General features: G+C 34.8%; 1 protein-coding gene and 1 long non-coding RNA gene across 13 annotated transcripts in view; both read left to right on the forward strand.

Annotated features, from left to right (window-relative positions):
• nlgn2b (neuroligin 2b) overlaps positions 1-20,795 on the forward strand; it is a 333,407-nt gene that overhangs the window by 291,135 nt on the left and 21,477 nt on the right. For all 12 annotated transcript variants that reach the window (XM_087268665.1, XM_087268672.1, XM_087268666.1 and 9 more), the window contains 1 exon segment: positions 164-313. In XM_087268665.1, coding sequence (XP_087124791.1) covers positions 164-313 — 150 coding nt within the window.
• LOC147842056 (uncharacterized) overlaps positions 1-20,795 on the forward strand; it is a 592,784-nt gene that overhangs the window by 95,973 nt on the left and 476,016 nt on the right. The window lies entirely within an intron of this gene.

Below are 20,795 nucleotides of genomic sequence, written 5' to 3' on the forward strand. Positions count from 1 at the left end.
TCAATGCAGCATATTTTAGATTTGATGTATGTTTTTATGATGAGGCTGGGTTGAGTTCTTTCCTGCTAAAGGTTTTCCAGTTTTCAGTGAAGCTGCATCATTGACATTTATATATTATCATTTATCCTTAATGATTTTGTATATATGTTTATGCTTTACACAGATATTAGAGATCGTCGGAAGAAGCCTGTGATGTTGTTCATCCATGGTGGTTCATTTATGGAGGGAACGGGAAACATGTTTGATGCAAGCGTTCTTGCGGCCTATGGAAATGTGATTGTCGTCACTATGAACTACAGATTGGGTGTTCTGGGTAAGTAAAAACATCACAGCCCATCTTGAAATGCCCCGTTTGTGTGCTAATTTGTCTCCATGTACCATAGGAGAAACAAATGCTCAAAGCTGGCATCTGAAATCACATACTTTCTTACTGTATATTAGGTGAGAAGCAGTATATGATAAACAAAGCACTGTTACTTCAGCGAGTTTAGCAAATGAATTAATAGTATAGCTAAATATAAATAGTATAGTTGTATAAATAGTTCAGCAAGTGGAAATAGTATGAGGATGACAATATGGTGATTGTAGTGCATCCAGATTACATTCATGACTGTAAAGAATGTTCTTCTTTGTGGTTGTTTACTTGATAGCTGGCACATTTTTAAAGCTAGCGTACTATTTTTAAAGTGTCTGAAACCTCCTTCCCTAGATTTCAAGATAAAATCCAAATTTGTCTTCTTTGTTTTTTCGTCACACACCTGTTGAACATGCTATTTTTGGAATGTGTGTTTTTTTTTTTTTTAATAAATAGTGACTATCAAGCTTCAACAATGAAATAAACACAGTAACAGTGTCGAAATATCTGCCCCTCCATCAGAACTGTCAGGTTTCATGCATTTGTTTAAATGGCAGTGTCAAGTCAAATTGCACCAGATTTGACAACAGCGGTTGCTGCTCACACCAGAGCTGCCACAACATGTCTTGGCATGTCATTTCTGAATGTAAATAAGTGCAAATGAGATTTGAGCCCTATTGTGTTGTATCAGAAGACTGTAGGGGGGATTGTAATATGGCAGGCTTTTTTAACATTTAAAGGTGGAGTAGGTGATTTTCTTCTGAAACATTTTGTGTTGTATTATATTAAAAGCCTCTTTACATTCTGATAGCAATGATTAAAGAAAATGATCTAAATGTGTTTAAATATATTTTTAGATTCTGGGTAAGGCATAAGACTAAAAACATTCGTCCAATTAAAAATCGTCAGGCCGACAAGTAACTCAATTTCAGCCTCTTCACTCAGACAGAACCGTTATTTGCGTGTTCACGTAAAGCAAGGCCACCTACAGCTGACAGAGAGTAACATCAAGCAAACTCAACCTGATCTTCTTTCTGAAAAACAACATGGCCTTGTATCTATGAAAAGTAAGATTGTTTTTAAAAGGGCTTCTGCCAAAAATGCAGAATCAGTCTTTTCTAAATCCTGAAGCAATATCAGAGATACTTTTGTACGCTGAAGGGAAATGACGTTATTTAAAATAATGATCTGAAGGGTGACACCATGGCTGAAGTATTAATTTAAGACATGTTTTAATTTTATTTTAGTCACGCAAAGCTTATGTAGATTGTGTTCTTGTTTATGATTGGGTTAATATGCACAGAGGTGTTTTTCAGCCACTGAAAACGTCATGCGAAAGATTGACTATTTTGAAGTTAATGGAGTACCTTTTACAGCACCGATAATATAGTCATTTAAATAGACATAAGCATTCGTGTAGCTGTTCAATGCAAAAGAAGATGAAAACAAGTGATGTACAAGGATCAGCGAGCACAATTGAAAATGAAAAGTAACTCGCTGACATGATGACAGGATATTTCTGTTTTTAGCACTCCTTTTTTCTGAGCTTTTTTTTTTTGGGCGAATAACGAAAAATAAGTAAATAGTGCTCTTCCACCTAACCAGCTTTACTGAGGTGAAGTTTGATTGATTTTGGCACATTCATACAATTTTGAAAAGTGTCAACCTGTGCCACACTCCCACTCTAACGTTACTTCGAATATTCAGTCTGAAATAGCATATAGTATGACTTCAAAACAACATCAGCACTATTTAATTGACTGTGAACGATGTTGTATTGTGTAGTCATTGCCTGAGTATATGATACAACTTTTTAGAATTTGTAAACAATACATTTCTAAAACTATATTATTAAGGAGAACGTGTGAATGTGCGAATATAAAACCAACTTTACCTCAATGCCAGTTTTGGGAAAAATAATTCCTCATCAACTATGCTGGAAAAGTGCATGTCTTCATAGAGTTTTCTAACTGGTGAATGACTTGATCTAGTGTTATATAAGGTTGTCTATTATCATCAGATCATCATCTATTAGGTGCACGTTCAAGCTTTCATGACTTAAGGAGGCATGGCTTTGGACAGCAGGGGACGGATGTAAATTTTCAAACCTATTATGCTAATGTTAGCATTCTGGCAGATCACCAACTGCACTTTCAATCTAAAAGAAAAATCTTAACAGCACCCATTTTAAGCTTCTTTGACTAATCTTTACTAATAAGTACTAGTCATTTTTTTTTAGGTATTGGCACCTTTATGAATAGTAGATTAGTTTTTAAATATTTACAACTGTCTACAGTATGTAATGATTTAGCACTTGTATCTAATAGTGGGTTACTACTATATTTTTGTAGTAACAATATAACAATCACTAGACACTACTGAAATAAGTACTATACTGTATCTGATAAGTAGGGCCAGATGGAATCCGCAGACATTTTTTGCTATTTCTGCAAAGAATTTGTTAAAAATCTGCGGAATGATTTTAGGAGCATCATAACTAAAACCTTAATATATAAAATTAAGTTTCTACTTGTATTTAATGTTTACAATAAAAATCCAAATAGATACTCTTTATTTGTTAAACAAAAAAAATCTATCATATAATAGATCTACTAAAAGAAAATGTTACTTTACAAACTATATTGTAAATAAATCATATAAATATTTTCATATTAGTCAATAATATTATTGAAATTAATAAAAAAAAACAGAATAATTGTAAATGTACACACATTCACATAAGTAAATAAACAGAATCATTGATGTGCTAAAAATCTGCGGAATTCTGCGCGCGCAGATTCTGTGTGGGCCTATTAATAAGTCCTAGTACCCAACAAATAAGTGCTTTAATTTAATAAATTGTAGTATCTAATCAATTTATACTATATTATCTATTGAATAAGTGCTAGTACCTAAACAATTTTAGCATTATTAGCTAATAAATAAGTACACAAGTACTTAATGCAAAATAATATGTACTAGTACCATAGGAATAGATACTGTTATGTTTTAAATATTAAAATAGCTTGCCATATAACATTGATTTATATAAAAGTAACTTAACCTTTAACTTTACATTTGATATTTGACATTTTTTAATGATTATAAAATCATAAAAATGAAATCTATAAAGGAGACTTTTTCACTGAAACTCTTGTTGAAAAGGTGGTTGTGAATGGAAAGGGGTGACGTTGTGGCATTGCAAATGTATAGAACTCAGTTATTGCATTTCAAAATCTATTTTGTGAATGATATAATCCCATCAGAGAGATTTTAGGAGAATATTGATTCTATTCTCTCCATTTTTGGGAGTATTTTTGAGTCATTAGCCTCCTAGATGTGGTGTTCAGCTCTTCTTCAACTTTAACACATTAAGTGACCTCATCTGGAACTGAAGAATTACAGTAACTCAATCAGGAAGAAGAAACGTCTGAAACTCTAGAAGTGGAGTACTGCTCTTTGTCGATTTAAAGATATTGAAAAGTGATTTTAGGATATAGGAATTACAATAACCCAATCGGGGAGAAGTAAAAGCCCATATTCCGCTTCCAATGGCACTAAACTCTACAATAGACACAATTATGACCACATTTCCTAGCTGTTAGTAACTACATTAAAGTATGCTGAAGTTTCCAGCTAGATTTGGGTGTCGTATTAAAGATATATGAGGAATGTTTCACATATGGCGTGAGAGAACTGTGTTTGGGCTGTTTGCGCACGGAGATGGATTTTCAAAGTTCAAATGACTTTGTTTTTCCATGAGCGCGTAATGAATGCAGAAGGCCAGGGTGAGTTTACCTTCAAGAATGACAGATTGAATATAAATCTAAACAGACTAAGAAGGTAAATGAAACAGTTCCCTGTGGAGATGAAGTGATCTGAGGGAATCACGGTCAAAGTCGTAACTGGAGTTTTGGTGTGTGTTCTCGACTGGGTTTATTTCATATGCTGATCAAACGCTTTCTGTATTAGCCCTTCTCATATCGGCTGCAGTATGAATGGTTTCATGTGCTTGAAATATTTGTGTTTGATGAATACTAGCATTCTGTTTTGAATGCAGGCTACAATAAAAAAAAATTTAAGTATGTGGTAAACGTTTTAAATGGTTTTCAACATTTTGGTCATATGACTTTAATACACTATAAAACATATGTGTGAATTGACATGTATCTGATCATGATTCTTAGGTGTTTTTTTTTTAAACCTTTAATTTGTATATTGGGATTTTCGCTACAAAAAATTACTTTTCATGATTTTTTTTGTCTTTGTAGGAGTCCATCTATTAGCCCAATGACGAAACTAACAGCATGGTCTATGGTTTAATGCATGTAAGCCTTTTCTAGTGCTTCTGAAAAGAATTTTATTATTTATTAGAATTTATTTATATTAGTTTTTTAGCTCCGAATTCAATCTGACTCCAATTTCAATGATCCTAAAATTTAGATCGTATTTCTAATTGTAAGAACGGATCACATTCATCATTTATGATTTAATTTAGAGTTTTGATATTTTCTGAGGTCCGATATTCTAATTGTGCGTTCATTAGGGACCAACATCGCTCAGAGTTCCACGCCCCGGGTTTGCGCATCTTCTCAAGGACAATATGTCGACACTCTAAAAATAGTCAGAGGATGCAGGATTAACTATATTTGAATAAGCTGGTCGCATTAACGCTTACCTAGTCTTAAAAAAAACAGATCCTTAGCCAAGCCCATACAACTTGCTACTTCCAGTGGTTAAATGATTAAAAGGTCTACATGTTATAGGCCTCTATGGCTACCTATAATCAAATGTGCCTATAAATCAATTCAATTATGCCATACAATAAAGGTAATGAAGACTCCTCTAATCTACTGGATCCAATGAATTCGCAAAACTCCAGAATTAATCAAAACTTAACATTTTATTTGTCAGGTAAAATTGTATTCTGCCAATTACATAATAAATCATCAGGAAGCCAATTCAGAGATGAGACTAACAATATAACATCCATTAATCAAAGATAAATCAAAGAATTATAGATGCATACCTGACCAGAGAAGTACATTGCAGCATAAGTCTCAGATGCTGCAATAGGGTGTCTTTTTACAAGATCTCCCCCCTGTCCTATACCACATGTTACCTTATATACTCAAGTCAAAACAAACAGCCATAATTTCAAGACAATAGAAGTGTCACAAAAACCCTGGCCTGGTGAATTTGAGGACTTAACCATCTCTGAGGAGGGAGAGCATCTTATCAAGATCTTATAGAAGTCAAAAACCAAATTAACATATACTGTACCAGTAAAATATTACTGTAAAATTAAGACCACTTTACCAATCACACAGAGACATTTAAAATGATACCAAACCTGAATATAGTGCTGCAAGATACACCATGTTAAAACCTTGAACATTTTATGTGAAATGTGCTCTAATCAGAAGGTAACATAAGGGTCAAGAAGGGGGGTTTAGGTGGAAGGAGAAGGGTGACTTCTTCGCATTACCCCCTGCTGTAAAGTAGCTCTGTTTCTCCAGCCTGTGTTTGCATTGTCAACAGTGATTTGAATAGAACAGTGGAACAGTTGGTTTCTTCATCACTTCTCAGGCCCCGTTTACACTAATGCGTTTTAGTTTGAAAACGCATAAGTTTTGCTACGGTTACGCCATCCGTCCACACTACGCCGGAGTTCTCGAGCGCCGAAAACGGAGCGTTTCGAAAACGCTGGAGAGGCCGTTTTCATTCTAAAACGCTGCTGCTCCGTCTCAGTGTGGATGGGGAAAGACGGAGACATCTGAAAACGGAGGCGGGGCTGCAGACATTCGCCTCTCTGATTGGGGCTTTTCCTCAATATTAAGTAGCCTAACACACAGTTCAGTCCTGAATCTTCTCCGTGTAAGTTCAGACTTCGCAAGTTTGATCAAGGCTGCATCTCTTCTTCTCAGTTTGATATGGAAAACATACCGAGGACACGCGTCAATCTTCACAGGGAACAGTGTACTTTATAACTTCATTCACATCACCTTGGCTACGTTGTTTCACTTTCTCAACAATAAAATGTAAACATGATTTAAGGAACTGCCTATTTTCATTTTAATATTAGCAACTTAGACAGCAGAAATGTTGAGGCGTCGTGCTGCATAAGATGAGCGTCATCTTCACTGTGTGCATATTTATAACAAAACGGAGCCGATAACACCTGCCTCCTTTCAATTTCAGTGAAAATACGAAACATACCCTCTCTTTTGCTGAATATCAGTTTTAATAATCGATAATGGCCATTATAAAAGTATAACATACAATAAGTTTATACATTATAGGAAATAAAGGCAAGCGATCAGTCAATATACAGAATGTAGGCTACGTGCTTACATTAATCATTAACTTATCTTTGCGCTCAGCCAAAACACGTTACCTGAGAACAAGTAATAGATTCCAATGACCAAAGTCAGGGAATATGTCGTTAGATAAAGACAACAAGATGAATGAAATATCACGTTTAATAAATATAGTGAGATTAGATCCAGCGGGAGATGCTTGATGAGAAGTCCGACTAGCACAGCTCTCATCTGGGTAGATGGGCTCCAGCGATTGCTAAAGTGTGTGTGTGTGGTCACGTGATGTGCGTTTTCAGCGTTTTGGTGTGGACGGAGAGCAGTTCAGAAACGCTGGGTAAAACGCGAGTGTGGACGCGGATCGTTTTCATTCTAAAACTCCGTTTTAAAACTAAAACGCACTAGTGTAAACGGGGCCTCAGATTAGAAAATGCATTGGAACATTGCATCTTGTCTCATGAAATTCCATAACAGTTTTCAGGGTCTGATATTTTGGATCCTTACATCTTGTTTCTAAATGAAATATCTAAAGATTCTTAAGTCAAGAAGCATTTTCTAGACCAGAGATGCCCAAATAGGGCCCACAGGCCAAAGTTGGCCCATGGTAACCTTCAATTTGGCCCGTCATCCCATCTGAGAGGAGAGGGAGAACTAAGGGGATGGTTTAGACATTGTCATTTCAAATCTAATGGAACCCTTTGTTTGTTTGTTTGTTTGTTTGTTTTATTGCTAAGCTACAAAAAAGCTAACAGAAATCAAATGTTTCAATTTAAATAATGTAAATTGTTCAGATTTCGTTTCAAATATAAGACAGTGGACAATGCAGAGACTTTGTGGAGCAAATCCAGGCAAAGGCATTTTGGTTATTTGCTTATGTTTTTATGGCAATAAGTATGTGTGGTTATATGATTCAACATGAAGTAATGTTTTGCATCTATTTATAAATATTATGAAATTATCGATAAATGAAATGCTATGGGAAATTACCCATGGCAACTTTAATGTAATATAGTTTGGTATATTTATGTTCGGCCCATGGCCCTCAATGGTATTTAGTTTTTGGTCCTTCATTCGAAAAAGTTTGGACACCCCTGTTCTAGACAAACAAAATGTCTTTTTTTTTTTTTTTTTTTTTAGAAATGATGTGGCAAAATTAAGTGAGTTTTTTCTTAAAATGAGCTGCCAATGGGGTAAGTGTTACGAACCCCAGTTTTTAAGGCTCGTCTAGAGAAGGGGTTAGCAACATAAAAGGACACAGAAACCAGAAATACAATTCTCTATTTATTTAGAGACCAGAATATAGGTGTCCGAATTAATTAAGGTGGCAACAGAAATATAAATCATTAATTAAACAATATCTTAGTCAAAGCAATTACTCCAACAAACAAACAAAACATAAATCATAAAGAAAATATAGATGAAGTATAAATAAAACACAGATCAAAGAAACGGCACAACACCAGCATGGCTCCTCAGCAGCGGCTGCACAAGACGCGCACAGAAGTTTCGGACCTTCATCAGGGCAAGATACGGAGAGATTCTCAGCAAGTACGGGTCATACTTTCTAAATAGAGACAAGATCGGTAGGATCAGTCAGACGCGCTGGAAAACAAGAGCCACCCCGACACACACTCAGCTTCGGTTTATAAAGGCGACAAGCCGAATTAGCGGCAGGTGCAAGGCAGAGCCAGCCTCAAAGAAAAGAAATAGCATTTAGTAAAACAATCTCCACCAAAATACAAAACCACGGAGAATGATAATAATAATAATAATAAAAATAATATAGAAGGAAGGCTAAATAAAGAATAAACCGTGACAGTAAGCAAAATAATCTTGTTTTTCCGTTTGACATTACATTATTTTGCTTACCCCATGGCAGATTATTTTGCTTGTTTTAAGTAAACTCATTCACTTAACTCTCTTAATTTTGGCATATTATTTCTTAAAACATGACAAAAAAATTTTGCTTATCTAGTTCATTTCAGAATTTTTTGATATTTGAATTAGAAACGTGAAAAAAAAATCTATGTTAGAAAAGCATTTTTTTTTTTTTTTGCAGTGTTGATCTCAGCTTTGACAACTAATGCTAAAAAATATAACTGAAGTTTAACAAAGTAACTTTTATTAACAGTATAGTTCAAAGAAAAAGTAAAGAAAAAAGCATTTGCGAATTACAAGCTACAGGAAAGGTTAGTTAATGCATTTGCAAAAAATGTTGCAAAATCAGCAGATTACATGAAATCTGGGAGATGTGGGCGGGAGCTTGTGACAAAAGTGTTTAATTCTGTAATTTTTATTTACTCTTCTTCATGTGGTTTCAAATCTTTATTTCCTCTTTTGAACACAAAATGACATATTTCGAATTATGTTAGGGAAAAATGCTATAAGGCAATGGGTCCCAGCAACCAGCATTTTTCAAAATACCTTCCTTCGAAGTTACAGAAAGAAAGAAAGAAAGAAAGAAAGAAAGAAAGAAAGAAAGAAAGAAAGACAAATAGGTTTTGAACAAGTGAAGGAAGAGAAAATGATGTGTGAACTATCCTTTAAGGAGCCCCTAATTTGCTTTGTAAAAGGTCATATTTTGGATTTGGGGGTCTCCAACAACAGGCTGATATGCGTGCAAGGTCAAAAACCACTTTCATTGTTTTATAAAATGCATTTATTTTTACCTAATGTAGTGTGTAGGAACAGCTGATTGTGACCATAGCAAAGACAAAAGGCAGAGCATTGAGAGTTTAGACTCATTTAGATTGGTAAAAGAAGAAGCATGTGTCGTATTTCAACACGATTTTGGACACTATATGTGAATAGCCCATACATTTTTAACCTGAGAGATACAATACAAGCACTGATCTATAATAGATAAGTGATTACAAGCCACGTGGAGTGATTACAAGTTACAACACACAATTAAACACATATTTTATAAACTACAGAACACGAGGAAACAATTTTAATTACACTTATATGTTACAATCCGGAAGAAGAAGAACAAACTGGTCCATATGAACTGCAAAAGTTACTAAGGAAGTCCCTGTCAAAGTCTGGCAAATACCCATAAATAATAGTCTCTGCTGCTCCTTCAATAGCAAACGGCCGGCGAATCACACGTTGCAGTGTAGGTTTTTGAATCAAAAATCAGAAAAATGACAGAAGCAAACATAGCAATAGATTGGCTATACTGTGACATTGTAGTAAAAATGAACTTTAACCCTTTATTCCCCACAGCCAAATCTCCATCTGTGAGTGATTTTCATCTTCGCATCATGATCAGTTGCATGATCCCCTATGCTCCACTAGTGTCTAAAGGGAAAGGCACGTTCACGTTTTACCGGATCCAGCCCTACATATTTGGTGTTGTACCTCATCAACATCGACGCGTAGAAGCAAAAGATCTGAAGCCAACGCCATTAATTTTTTCGACTCTGAGTTAACTGTTTCGTTAAAGAATCAATAGTTTTAAAAATGTTGCACTTTCAGATTTAAACCTCAGCTGTATGTTTTCATTCCCTTAGTGTTGTGTTACACACTGCATGCAAGGTCATTTTCAAAAACCCAGAATACAAAGATTAGGAAAACATTATTTCAAAACATTCACAAACAATTAATCAATTAAATACTGGGGTAGCTTTAACATTTTTATTATTATTTTTATTATTAAAAGAAAACTGCATTTCAGCAGACCTGCCATTTAGATGATTTATGCTAGAGGAAATTAGGATTAGGATTTCAATTGTAATCCATATTTTAGTTTCTGTTGTGGGTATTTTTCTTTGAATCATACTTTTCTATTAATTCAGATATTGTTTTTACATTTACATTGTTTTCACACTCCCCTGCATCCCCTTGCTTATCCCTGGACCCCAATTTGAAAGCCTTTGTTATGTAGCATAAATTGCACAAAATACACACAAATACACATACATAATATAAATACAAGGATTTTAAAAGGCTGATTATTAGCATGGGTGAGAAATTTTGGTTCATGGATGAATAAGAGTAACCTTTCAGTGTATTATCTGTCTCTCTCCCTTTCTCTCTATTCTGCTTTAAAGAGGTTTTTCTATAGCGGTGAAGAGGATTACGCGTTTGTGTCTTGCCATTCCAGCCCCATTGGATGATTGGATTGGATGAAGCATTTTCTAACAGGAAAAAAAAAATGCACAAAGGAAGCAAAAAAAAAAAGGACACAGAACAGGGTTCCGCATCATGAAAGCAGATTTAGCACCGAATCGCAGACACCAGCCAGAACTATGAGCTACATGCACACACACCTTTACACAGCAAAAGAGAGGTAAATGGAGAAAAGGCCAGAGAATGGGAAAGAGAGATAGACAGAACGAGCGAAAGAGTAGAGACAGAAGGGAGATATGTGTACAATCTAAAAATAACCATCAGAAGTGCCTTTTTAAATCTGCAGTGAAGCAGAGAGTTCATTCAAACCCATGCTAATGCAGCAGCACACACACACACACACAGAGCATTTGTTACAGTGCGTTTCAGAACCCTTTTACAGATGTGTGTCTATCTAAAATTCCTCACACACACACATTCTCTGAGAGCTGTGAGTGCTAGTGCGCTTTATACTGCAGTAGGCTAGCTGCGTTAGCATTAGCGCTCTACGAAAGTGCAAGTTTCCTTCAGATCTGAGGCGCCTTCACCTTCCATCTTCGCCTGCACTCAGCTGCCCCTCACAGCTGCTATGGCAAGCCATTTTAACATTTAATCTATATAATCTACTTGAATCTATTTTCATGCACTATTTTTAAGAGTTTTTATATGTACTAGCACTTATTCATTTGCTAGTGGTTATATAGCCTTTACTGGTGCAATTTTGAAAGATGCTAGTTCTTTTTTTTATTATTAATTCGTATTGATTAGAAACATGCATTTATAAAATCGATTCTGCAACAATTCTGAGATTTTTAAAATCCATCGCTGTTCTCTCTCAAATCTATTCTAAGCTTAGTTTTTAACAGCAAATGGTGCTCTAGGCTACTTCTAGGCTACATCAATTTCTCTAACAATTTTACTATCGGACTACTCATTCATTAGCTATGAATTAACTATTAGTATCTGCTAAATAGGGCTGGAATGATAAATCAAAGTTTTTTTGTTTTTTTTTCATGGATTGATTACTAGAGTTTTCGAATCAGAACCATGCAGAGACTTTCCAAGTGGCACGTGCATTAAAAAAATTTTGACAATCGCAAACTGAAGAATGGAAGGGGGGCTAGGCGGTGAGGGTGAGTGGACAGATTGACGGTCCCAAACCCCCAAGGGGTGGGGGGAGACGATCGCAAACTACAAAAAAAAAAAAGGGGGGGGGGGGGAGTAGACTGGTTGATGTCTAGTTAATTTTTTAAGGGTCCTTTTTATCCAAGAGAAAAAAGGCATGTGTACTGCACAGCTTGAGCCCTATCTGTGCACATGCCTGGTTGGAATGTATCTTGATTCTTTTTGGAATTGATGGTGAGCTTAGTTTTTATCAGAAGATGGCGCTCTAGTTTTTAATTGTATACTTTTAGTGAGTACAAAGAGTGTTTCAATGTTCTTGTGCCATGGTTTTTATTACACTGGATTACTGTAAATAACACTGTTGTATTTCATTTTAACATTTTCATTAAATCTTAAACTTTATTTAGGATTGTTTTGCATTGAAATGGTATGTGTAATGATACAGTTCGACAGCATAATCGTTTAAATAAGAAAGAAAATCAATTATGGAGAGTCTAAAAAGCGGTTTGTATTAGGAGCTACTTTCCTATTTCCTATTCATTCACATCTGCAGCTGACGTCAGAACAGCAGAAGCCATTAATAATTCCCCAACATCATTTTAGAGCTTGTATTTGAATGATTCTCTAGCGTAATGTCTAAAGTGGTGACAAAACAGTTGATTTTGCTCACATTTTAAGATTATAAGGCTGAACGGCATAAAAGGCCGTAAGTCTAAAGAAATATCTCCCTACAGTATTAGTCTATTACAGTCTACAGTATTTCTCAATCGGCATAACACAATAACTAACACCAAAAATAGCAGCGTGATCACGACCAGATTGCCGTTGTGTTTGCGGTAAGGAAAAATGCTAAACACATGCGGGCATTTCTTCTTTCTTTATGCCAACAAAACACACATTACTGATATGCGAGTCCCATCTCACACTCAATAGACTACAATTGTAGGGTATAAATATAGCACTACGACATACAAAAAAGAGAGAGATCAACAGAATGTCACTTACCTGTTTAATGATGATTTGATCAGATATAGTAATTATGGGCTAATGGCTTATTATGCGGTCTCTGCAGCCATCTTATAGATGGACAACATCAACCGTCTTTGATTTGTTTAATGACAGGCTAATAATGCACTGTCTTTCAGAAACTATAAATATTTTAAAATTGGCATATACTGATTAATAAACTGCTTTGTTGCAATCTAAAAAACTACATTCTTGACTAAAAAAGCCCCAAAAGCACATTATGTAGCCCAACAGCAGCAATATTTGCCAAACTGTAAAGTGTCCTCTGCTTGTTGCTGTATGTGGGTGGAGTTATACAGAAGGGTGAAGATATATATATCTGTGGTCACCAATACTGTACTTGGAGAGCTACTTTCCTGCAGATGTCAGTTGCAACCCTGACCAAACACACCTGTCTGTAATTATCAAGTTCTGCATCAGGTCCTAATTGGTTCAGGTGTGTTTGATCAGGGTTGGAGCTGATTTCTGCAGGAAGGTAATTCTCCAGGAACAGGGTTGGTGACACTTAATATATAGTTACTATAAAAAAAAACTAATAGTATCTACTTTAGCTATCAACATTCTGCACGGTATAAAAGTATTTAATGAATAGATACTAGCATCTTTGACCATAAGTTGCTAGTTCCTTAAGGATAAGCTCTAGTAGCTAATAAATAAGACATGGTTCTCAATGGAAAATGCACTAGTGGCAAAAAAGCATACAAATAGATGATTTTATAGATTAATGTTAAAAAGGCTTGCCATAGAGTTGCTGATCTGTGTACCACAGCCATCTGCTCAGACTAATTAACTAATTAACTAATTAATGAACTCAGGGGAAGAAAGAACGCGCTGTCGATGTGCCTTGTGGGTTAGTAGCTGCGTTCTCTTACCAGGCCTAAGCATTTCCTGTATTTCCCCCTTCACCTCGCTCACTTTCTCTCTCGCCATCTTCCAGCCCTTCATCAAATCTGTCCTATTTGAAGAAACAGATTACCCTAATTAGGTACCTAATTCCACACCAGTCTTTATTTCAGCTGTTTTTTTTATACTTTTCACCATTCGCTAGCACAGAATCCCCGAATTATGATTCACTCGACGCTGTGCACCTCTCGAGGATGTTTGCTTTGAGCTATTTATGTTTGCGAAACACGCTTTTGGTTTTTTTGATGTGGACACTAATCGCGTAATTATAAATTCAAAGGGAAACAATGAATGTTTGCAGTGTTGGTATCTGAGAAGTGGAGGGGCTGATTTTTTGCAAATGTAAATGCCACCTCAGATCTCAGAATGAAGAGGACGCATTTTCATAGTTTTCATATTCAGTGCTGTGATTTAGCTTGATTTACTGCAGTTGTTTATTTCTGTTGCAGAGTAAATGATTGCTGAAATGCTGAAGCGGTGGTCCATCATTGGCTCTTTTTTTGGCGAGAGGTCCAACATAGCAATTTATAACAGTTTTGCAGTTTGGCAGACTGGTTACTAAATCATTTTAGCAAAAAAAAATGCATACAATCTGCAATCTGCTTCTGCCCTATTGACAGAGAATGAGCTTAAGTCTTTCAAAAATTACATATTGTCTTCTCAAACGGTCACAATTTGTAGAAAATTGAGGGCTCCCATTCAAACATGTCAGATCCAGTGGCTAATATTATCAAACTAAAGCTCACCATGTAAAGACAGTACTTTGTTTAATAGCTATGTGTGCTTTTTATATTAACGCTTTTATTAGATACTAGCACATATTAATTAAACCCTTTAATCAATCAAATAGATCCTAGCACTCAATGATTAGCTAGTAGAACTTATTTAATGAATTTAACATTATTAAATTTACTATTAAATGTTTTATTGAGCTCATTTTAGTCATAACATAAGATAAGCAAAAAAAAAAAACACTGTGACTATTAAGATAATAACTGTATTATGTGAAATCTAAAAATTGTCACAACCGAAAACTCATTCGTTTTAGCTAAATGATATTAGATTTTAAAGTACAAAGGTTGTCTTTTGACTATTATTCTCCTCTGAGTTGCAGCACGTCCTCTGGTAAAACAGACGTTTACTTGTCTGTGGTCTGCTGTAAGACGCAGCCATGCAGAACGCAGAATATTGTTTTTATGTTTGTGGGATATTGATGTAGCCTAACAGCCGGGCTCTGCAAAGCACAGCTGATTAACTATTTTACTTTACTTCGCCTACCAATATTCTTGTTTTAGAGATAGATGTTTTAGTGGTAAAACACAGTCTCCGCTGTGAGGAAAAGAAAGGACGGGGCTCTGAGGTTTAATTCTTCCGTGGATGAACAACACTGAGAAGAGAAAAATGAAAGCACTTTAGTGAAAAATCACTAATAATAATACGAAGACAAATGGTATTTTAGAAAAATATGTCATAAAATTAAATATATAAGTAAATAATATAAAAATATGTAGTAAAAATTATTAATATTGTTTTACTGTTGTATGTAATTAGTTGTATATTATCGATATACATTTCCCCCTCGGTTGCCTTCTCTCATCCTCATCTTTTTTACTCCAGCATATCTCTTTCTCTTCGCCCTCTGATCTTGGATCTGCCGTTCTCTGGAGTGGTGCATATGCATGAGTCCAGCCCCAAACTGCTGCTCTCAGCACCAAAGTCCGCAGGAGATTCAACTCAGCACTCGGCTCTCAGCGAAACTTACAGTGCGAATCAGAGCACTACACGGTATTAAACGTTTCAGTGATCATTTGGCTAAATTGGAATATGATATTGCGTCACACATATGGATGCAACCCATCGTTTAAAATAAAAGAAGATGAGGCAGGTTACCAGGCAACAGCAAACAGACACACCTACAGACCCTCAGCAGCTAATCATAGAGCATAATTTTTCTTACCATCAGCCTCTTATCCAATGACTGTGCTGCATATAGTATGAGCCCATAACCACGCCAAGGGTTCCTTCTCAACCACAATGCACAAATGTTTACATCCTCCTCTTCAGTCATTTTAGACACATTCAAAAGTATTTTCAGAACGAAATGCTTCCACACTATTATTAATATAAGTGTATTGTGAACAGTGCACCAAATTTATGTTTGCACGGAATACTCAAATGACCTTCTGTTATGTAAAGTATGCAGTACTGAATATCATAATGTGTCTTGCTTTAGACATGTTTTACACATTAATGGTATAAAGGTATGGGAACACACTACTATTAAATTAACAAAATTATATTAAATTGAGCATGAGCCCATTTCACACCAGTAAATATCCAGAAATGTCTGAAACAACTTTACCGGTAAATTAAAAAAAAGCGCTGTTTACATAGGCAAGTATGTTCCGGATTTTTTCCGGAAAAGTCTATTCACACATCCATTTCAAAATACCGGTAAATTCTGACATCATTAACCACAAATCATCTTTAAATAGCTGCGCTTGTATTTGTAAACATAGAAGTCGTCTGGCTTTTGTTGATGGTTTCACTTTTATTTAAAGCTTTAGCATTCATGCAGCTGCTTTGTCTCTGAGACATCCAAAGGCAGATGCGCAAACTGCAGCTAAATGTTATATTTTGACTGCATTATAAATTCTTTAGATTAATAATTATTGTGAAGAACTTCGATGAAAACATATGGAGGAACGCTTTTACATGTCGAGGTGTACATATGTGTGTGCTGGTGCTCACTGGAGCACTCCTGCACTTCACGTGCACACGTGTAAAGCAACTAAAGCAGAGCTTGAAGGTAAACAAACAGCGTTTATAGAGCGTTCCATTGCAACAGCAGCACCCAGCAAGAGCCCCGGATTTCGCATTTCGGAGTGAAAGCGGTCGGCTGTCAATTAGATCTTATTAAAGTCACGATGGAAAGCAGTTGCTTTGTTTTTTTATTTATTTAATTAAAAAGCACATCAAAGCTGAGATACAACCTGAAAGACGACAATACAACACTTACTATCACAATCATCAGCACTTTTATTAGTTTATTTTACAGACTTGTAATATGCTGTTGTTCTATTGGAATTTTCATTTTCCCAAATCGCACTAGTGTGTCTTCTTTTGGTGATTCTATGCTCTTTGCTTACCATGACAGTAATATGTTAATAGTTTGTCATTGCAAGATACATGGCATTCTACAAGACATTTTAAAGTATGTATAGTATGTATTATATTATACATGAGTGCTTCAGGTATTATAGTCTTTGTTGCAAATGCAATATATTATTTTTATTTAAAAAGTAGTTTGGGTCCCACTTTATATTAAGTGGCCTTAACTAATATGTATTTACATAGGAGTTAATAGTTTGTTACAATGTACTTATTGTGTAAATACATGTATTTACTGTGTACTTATGCTTGATTAAATACATGTATGTAATTACATCTGTAGTTAACTTTTGTAATTACATTTGTAAATACACTGTTTACCATCCCTTACACCTTAACCCACCCTTAAACCTACCCATGCCTCCAAACCTGTCCATAACCCAACCTCTATTCCAACTCAAAAGCACCACAAGTGTTCTCAAATACATTATAAACACGGTAAGTACATTTTTTTTTTTTTTTTTTGATGTAAGTACAGAGTAGTTAGAGACACTTAATATAAAGTGGGACCGTAGTTTGTTCTATATTGTGTAATAATATGAAGTATGGAATATTCTAGGATTTGTAGTTGCAATACACATTTTATTACATATGGTTTTTTAATAATACCATGTCAAATTTTGTTTTGTACTGTTAAATATTTTCTCAAAGTACTATATGGTTAATTTGACTTCAAACACACGTTTTAAGTAGTAGAATGCTAAAAAGTTATCACATGGCTTCACTTGATTACACATTAAATGTATGTCCATGCCATGTCATATTTCCTAAATGCGTGAGATAAATACTGTATATGGTGATATATTATCCCAAGTCTTTCTAAGAATGTTAAAATATTAAGAAAAATGTATCTTTAGCTAGTGAGATGGACCGTATCTAATGACCGTTCTATGACATCATACACCCTCAAACCGGAAGTGTTCAACTGTGCAACTGCATAATGAAAGCTCCATTGCATTTTTTGTTTTTGTTGCTTTTTGGTTTTCTCCTTTGCAGCAATTGCTTCGTTGCTTTCATTTGGCTTCGACTGCTTTTAGTCTTGATCTGCTTCATACTACTATGATAATAGTTTTGATTAGTTTTGAATTCTGTATCTCCATGAACATGAGTTCTGCACAAGCTTTGTAGGATGTAATGAAGATGACAACTCCCACGATTCCACACTCAGTCACTGCGTCATCAAAATACACCTTGCAATTTGCCAGCCTGAAACTGTGAGGATTCAATGTAAAACACAGTACTCGGTGAATGTGGCATCCCATACTTAAACAACCAGTATGCATACTCAAACAGCCACATTTTCCAAAATATCCACAGATTCCTTCCCTCTATAGGATTCACAATCACGCTATATGAAAGTATTATAGAAGGACCTCACGTCCACACTTCCCCCACTAATTTGCACTACAGTTGTATTTGTAATGCAGTCCGTGACTCGGCTCATCTTTAGGGACTCGCCTGTGGTGGCCTGATCCAGCAGTTTGATGAATTCGTAATTTGTCTCGTTTTCTAGGGGTTGTCCTTGACTCGTGAGGCTGATGCTCACAACGTGAGTTTGCACACATTCACTCACCTGCCCTGTTAAAGTCATTTAGACAGTACAGCTCTGTTCACACCACAGCTCGATCTGGCCTGTGTTTGTTTGTTTTTTTCCCTCAGATTTTTCTTCATTAGTATCACCAACAGCAGTCACTTCAATCTCAGATTGTTTTTAAAATGCTATTTTTAGAAATAATACATAATATATAGTGCATTCTACTATATGTGTTTACAAGTACGGTACAGTTAAAGTTGAATTATTAGCCCCCTGAATTATAAGCCCCCTGTTCGTTTTTTTCCCCAATTTCTGTTTAACAGAGAGACGATTTTTTTAAATAGTTTTACTAACTCATTTCTAATACCTGATTTACTTTATTTTTGCCATGATGACAGGAAATAATTTTGACTAGATATTTTTCAAGACACTTCTATGCAGCTTAAAGTTACATTTTAAGGCTTATCTAGGTTAATTAGGTTAACTGGCAGGTCAGGGTAATTAGGCAAGTTATTGTATAATGATAGTTTGTTCTGTAGACTAGAGAGAAAGGGGCTAATAATTTTGTCCTTAAAATGGTTTTTAAGAAATTTAAAACTGCTTTTATTAAAGCCAAAATAAAACAAATAAGGCTCTCTCCAGAAGAAGAAATATTATCAGACACACTGTAAAAATTTCTTTGCTCTGTTAAACATCATTTGGTTATAAAGAAAAAAAAAATTAAAAGGGGGGCTAATAATTCGAAACTGTATATTACATACGTTTTGCAATTTTTGTTTTGCATAATGTATTTAAAACAATAACATGCATAACAATTATAAGTATGTTATTGTTTTGTCGTTGAAAATATTTATTTAAAAAGTTGTTTTAAAAAGTATGTAATATGCAGGGCGACGCGGTGGTACAGTATGTAGTGCTGTCACCTTACAGCAAGAAGGTCGCTGATTCAAGCCTCGGCTGGATCAGTTGGCATTTCTGTGTGGAGTTTGCATTTTCTCCCCGCATTTGCATGGGTTTCCTCTGGGTGCTCCGGTTTCCCCCACAAGTCCAAAGACATGCGGTACAGGTAAATTGGTAAGCTAAAAAATTATCCGTAGTGTATGTGTATGAATGAGTGCAATTAGGGGTTTCCCAGTAATGGGTTGCAGCTGGAAGGGCAAGCGCTGCGCAAAACATATGCTGGATAAGTTCCCCAGATTCATAAAGGGACTAAGCTGAAAAAAAAATGAATGAATGAATGTAGTATGCAGTACACACTGAGTAGTATTAGGAACATGCTAGTGTTTGTTGCAATGTTTTATTTCATATGGTAATATTAAAAATAGTATGTAGTATACATATTTAAAAGTACAAACATTACATAATATATATTTTATTTTTACAATATAAATACAAAACGGTATATATTACATATTGAGCCATTTATGTAAATTTTCTTATATTTGATGTGTGAACAGTGGGAAACATGCAATTTTAATGTCAATCTAATAGATTCCCCATAACAGTTCATTTAATATGGCTTAAACCATAAAATGAATCATTTTATTCATTGCACTACAATAAAACAATTATTCATTGGGTTTTCTGTTTTTTAAGGTAAGTGGTTACAAACAATTTATATGGGCTAAATTTAAACAAACAAACTAATTTGAACATTACTAAATTTAATTAGTTTGTTTAAAGTCAGCCTATGAATTGTTTGTTACCACTTACATTTAGAATTTAAGTGAATAATGTTTTTTCATTGTAGGCAGGGTTGTTATAGTAATGTAAAACTAAAATAGTTTTTGAAATAAAATAAAAGTTAACAGAAAAAAGTTAAACATATTTTTAAAAAGTTAACTTTATTAACCCCAATTTTTGGGTTATAAATAAATAAATAAGATTAAATTATATATATATATATATATATATATATATATATATATATATATATATATATATATATATATATATATATATATATATATATATACACATATATTACATATATATATAACCAATTGCTACCAAAATTGCAACAATTTTAATTGAACATAAAAAGAAATAACAAAATACTAAATTAAATTATTATTCAATTTATTCAATGCCTATACTCATCAACAAATCAGAATTTTTTAAAGAATCATGCAACACTAAATAAATGTAATGATGCTGAAAATGACCTCTATACATTATATTTTAAAATTAGTTAAATTAGAAAACCATTCAAGTTGTACAGTTGAAGTCAGAATTATTAGCCCCCGTCTGA

This window comes from Danio rerio, chromosome 10 (genome assembly GCF_052040795.2).
Source record: "Danio rerio strain M-AB ecotype USA chromosome 10, GRCz13ab, whole genome shotgun sequence".
In the NCBI taxonomy this organism is placed as follows: Eukaryota; Metazoa; Chordata; class Actinopteri; order Cypriniformes; family Danionidae; genus Danio; species Danio rerio.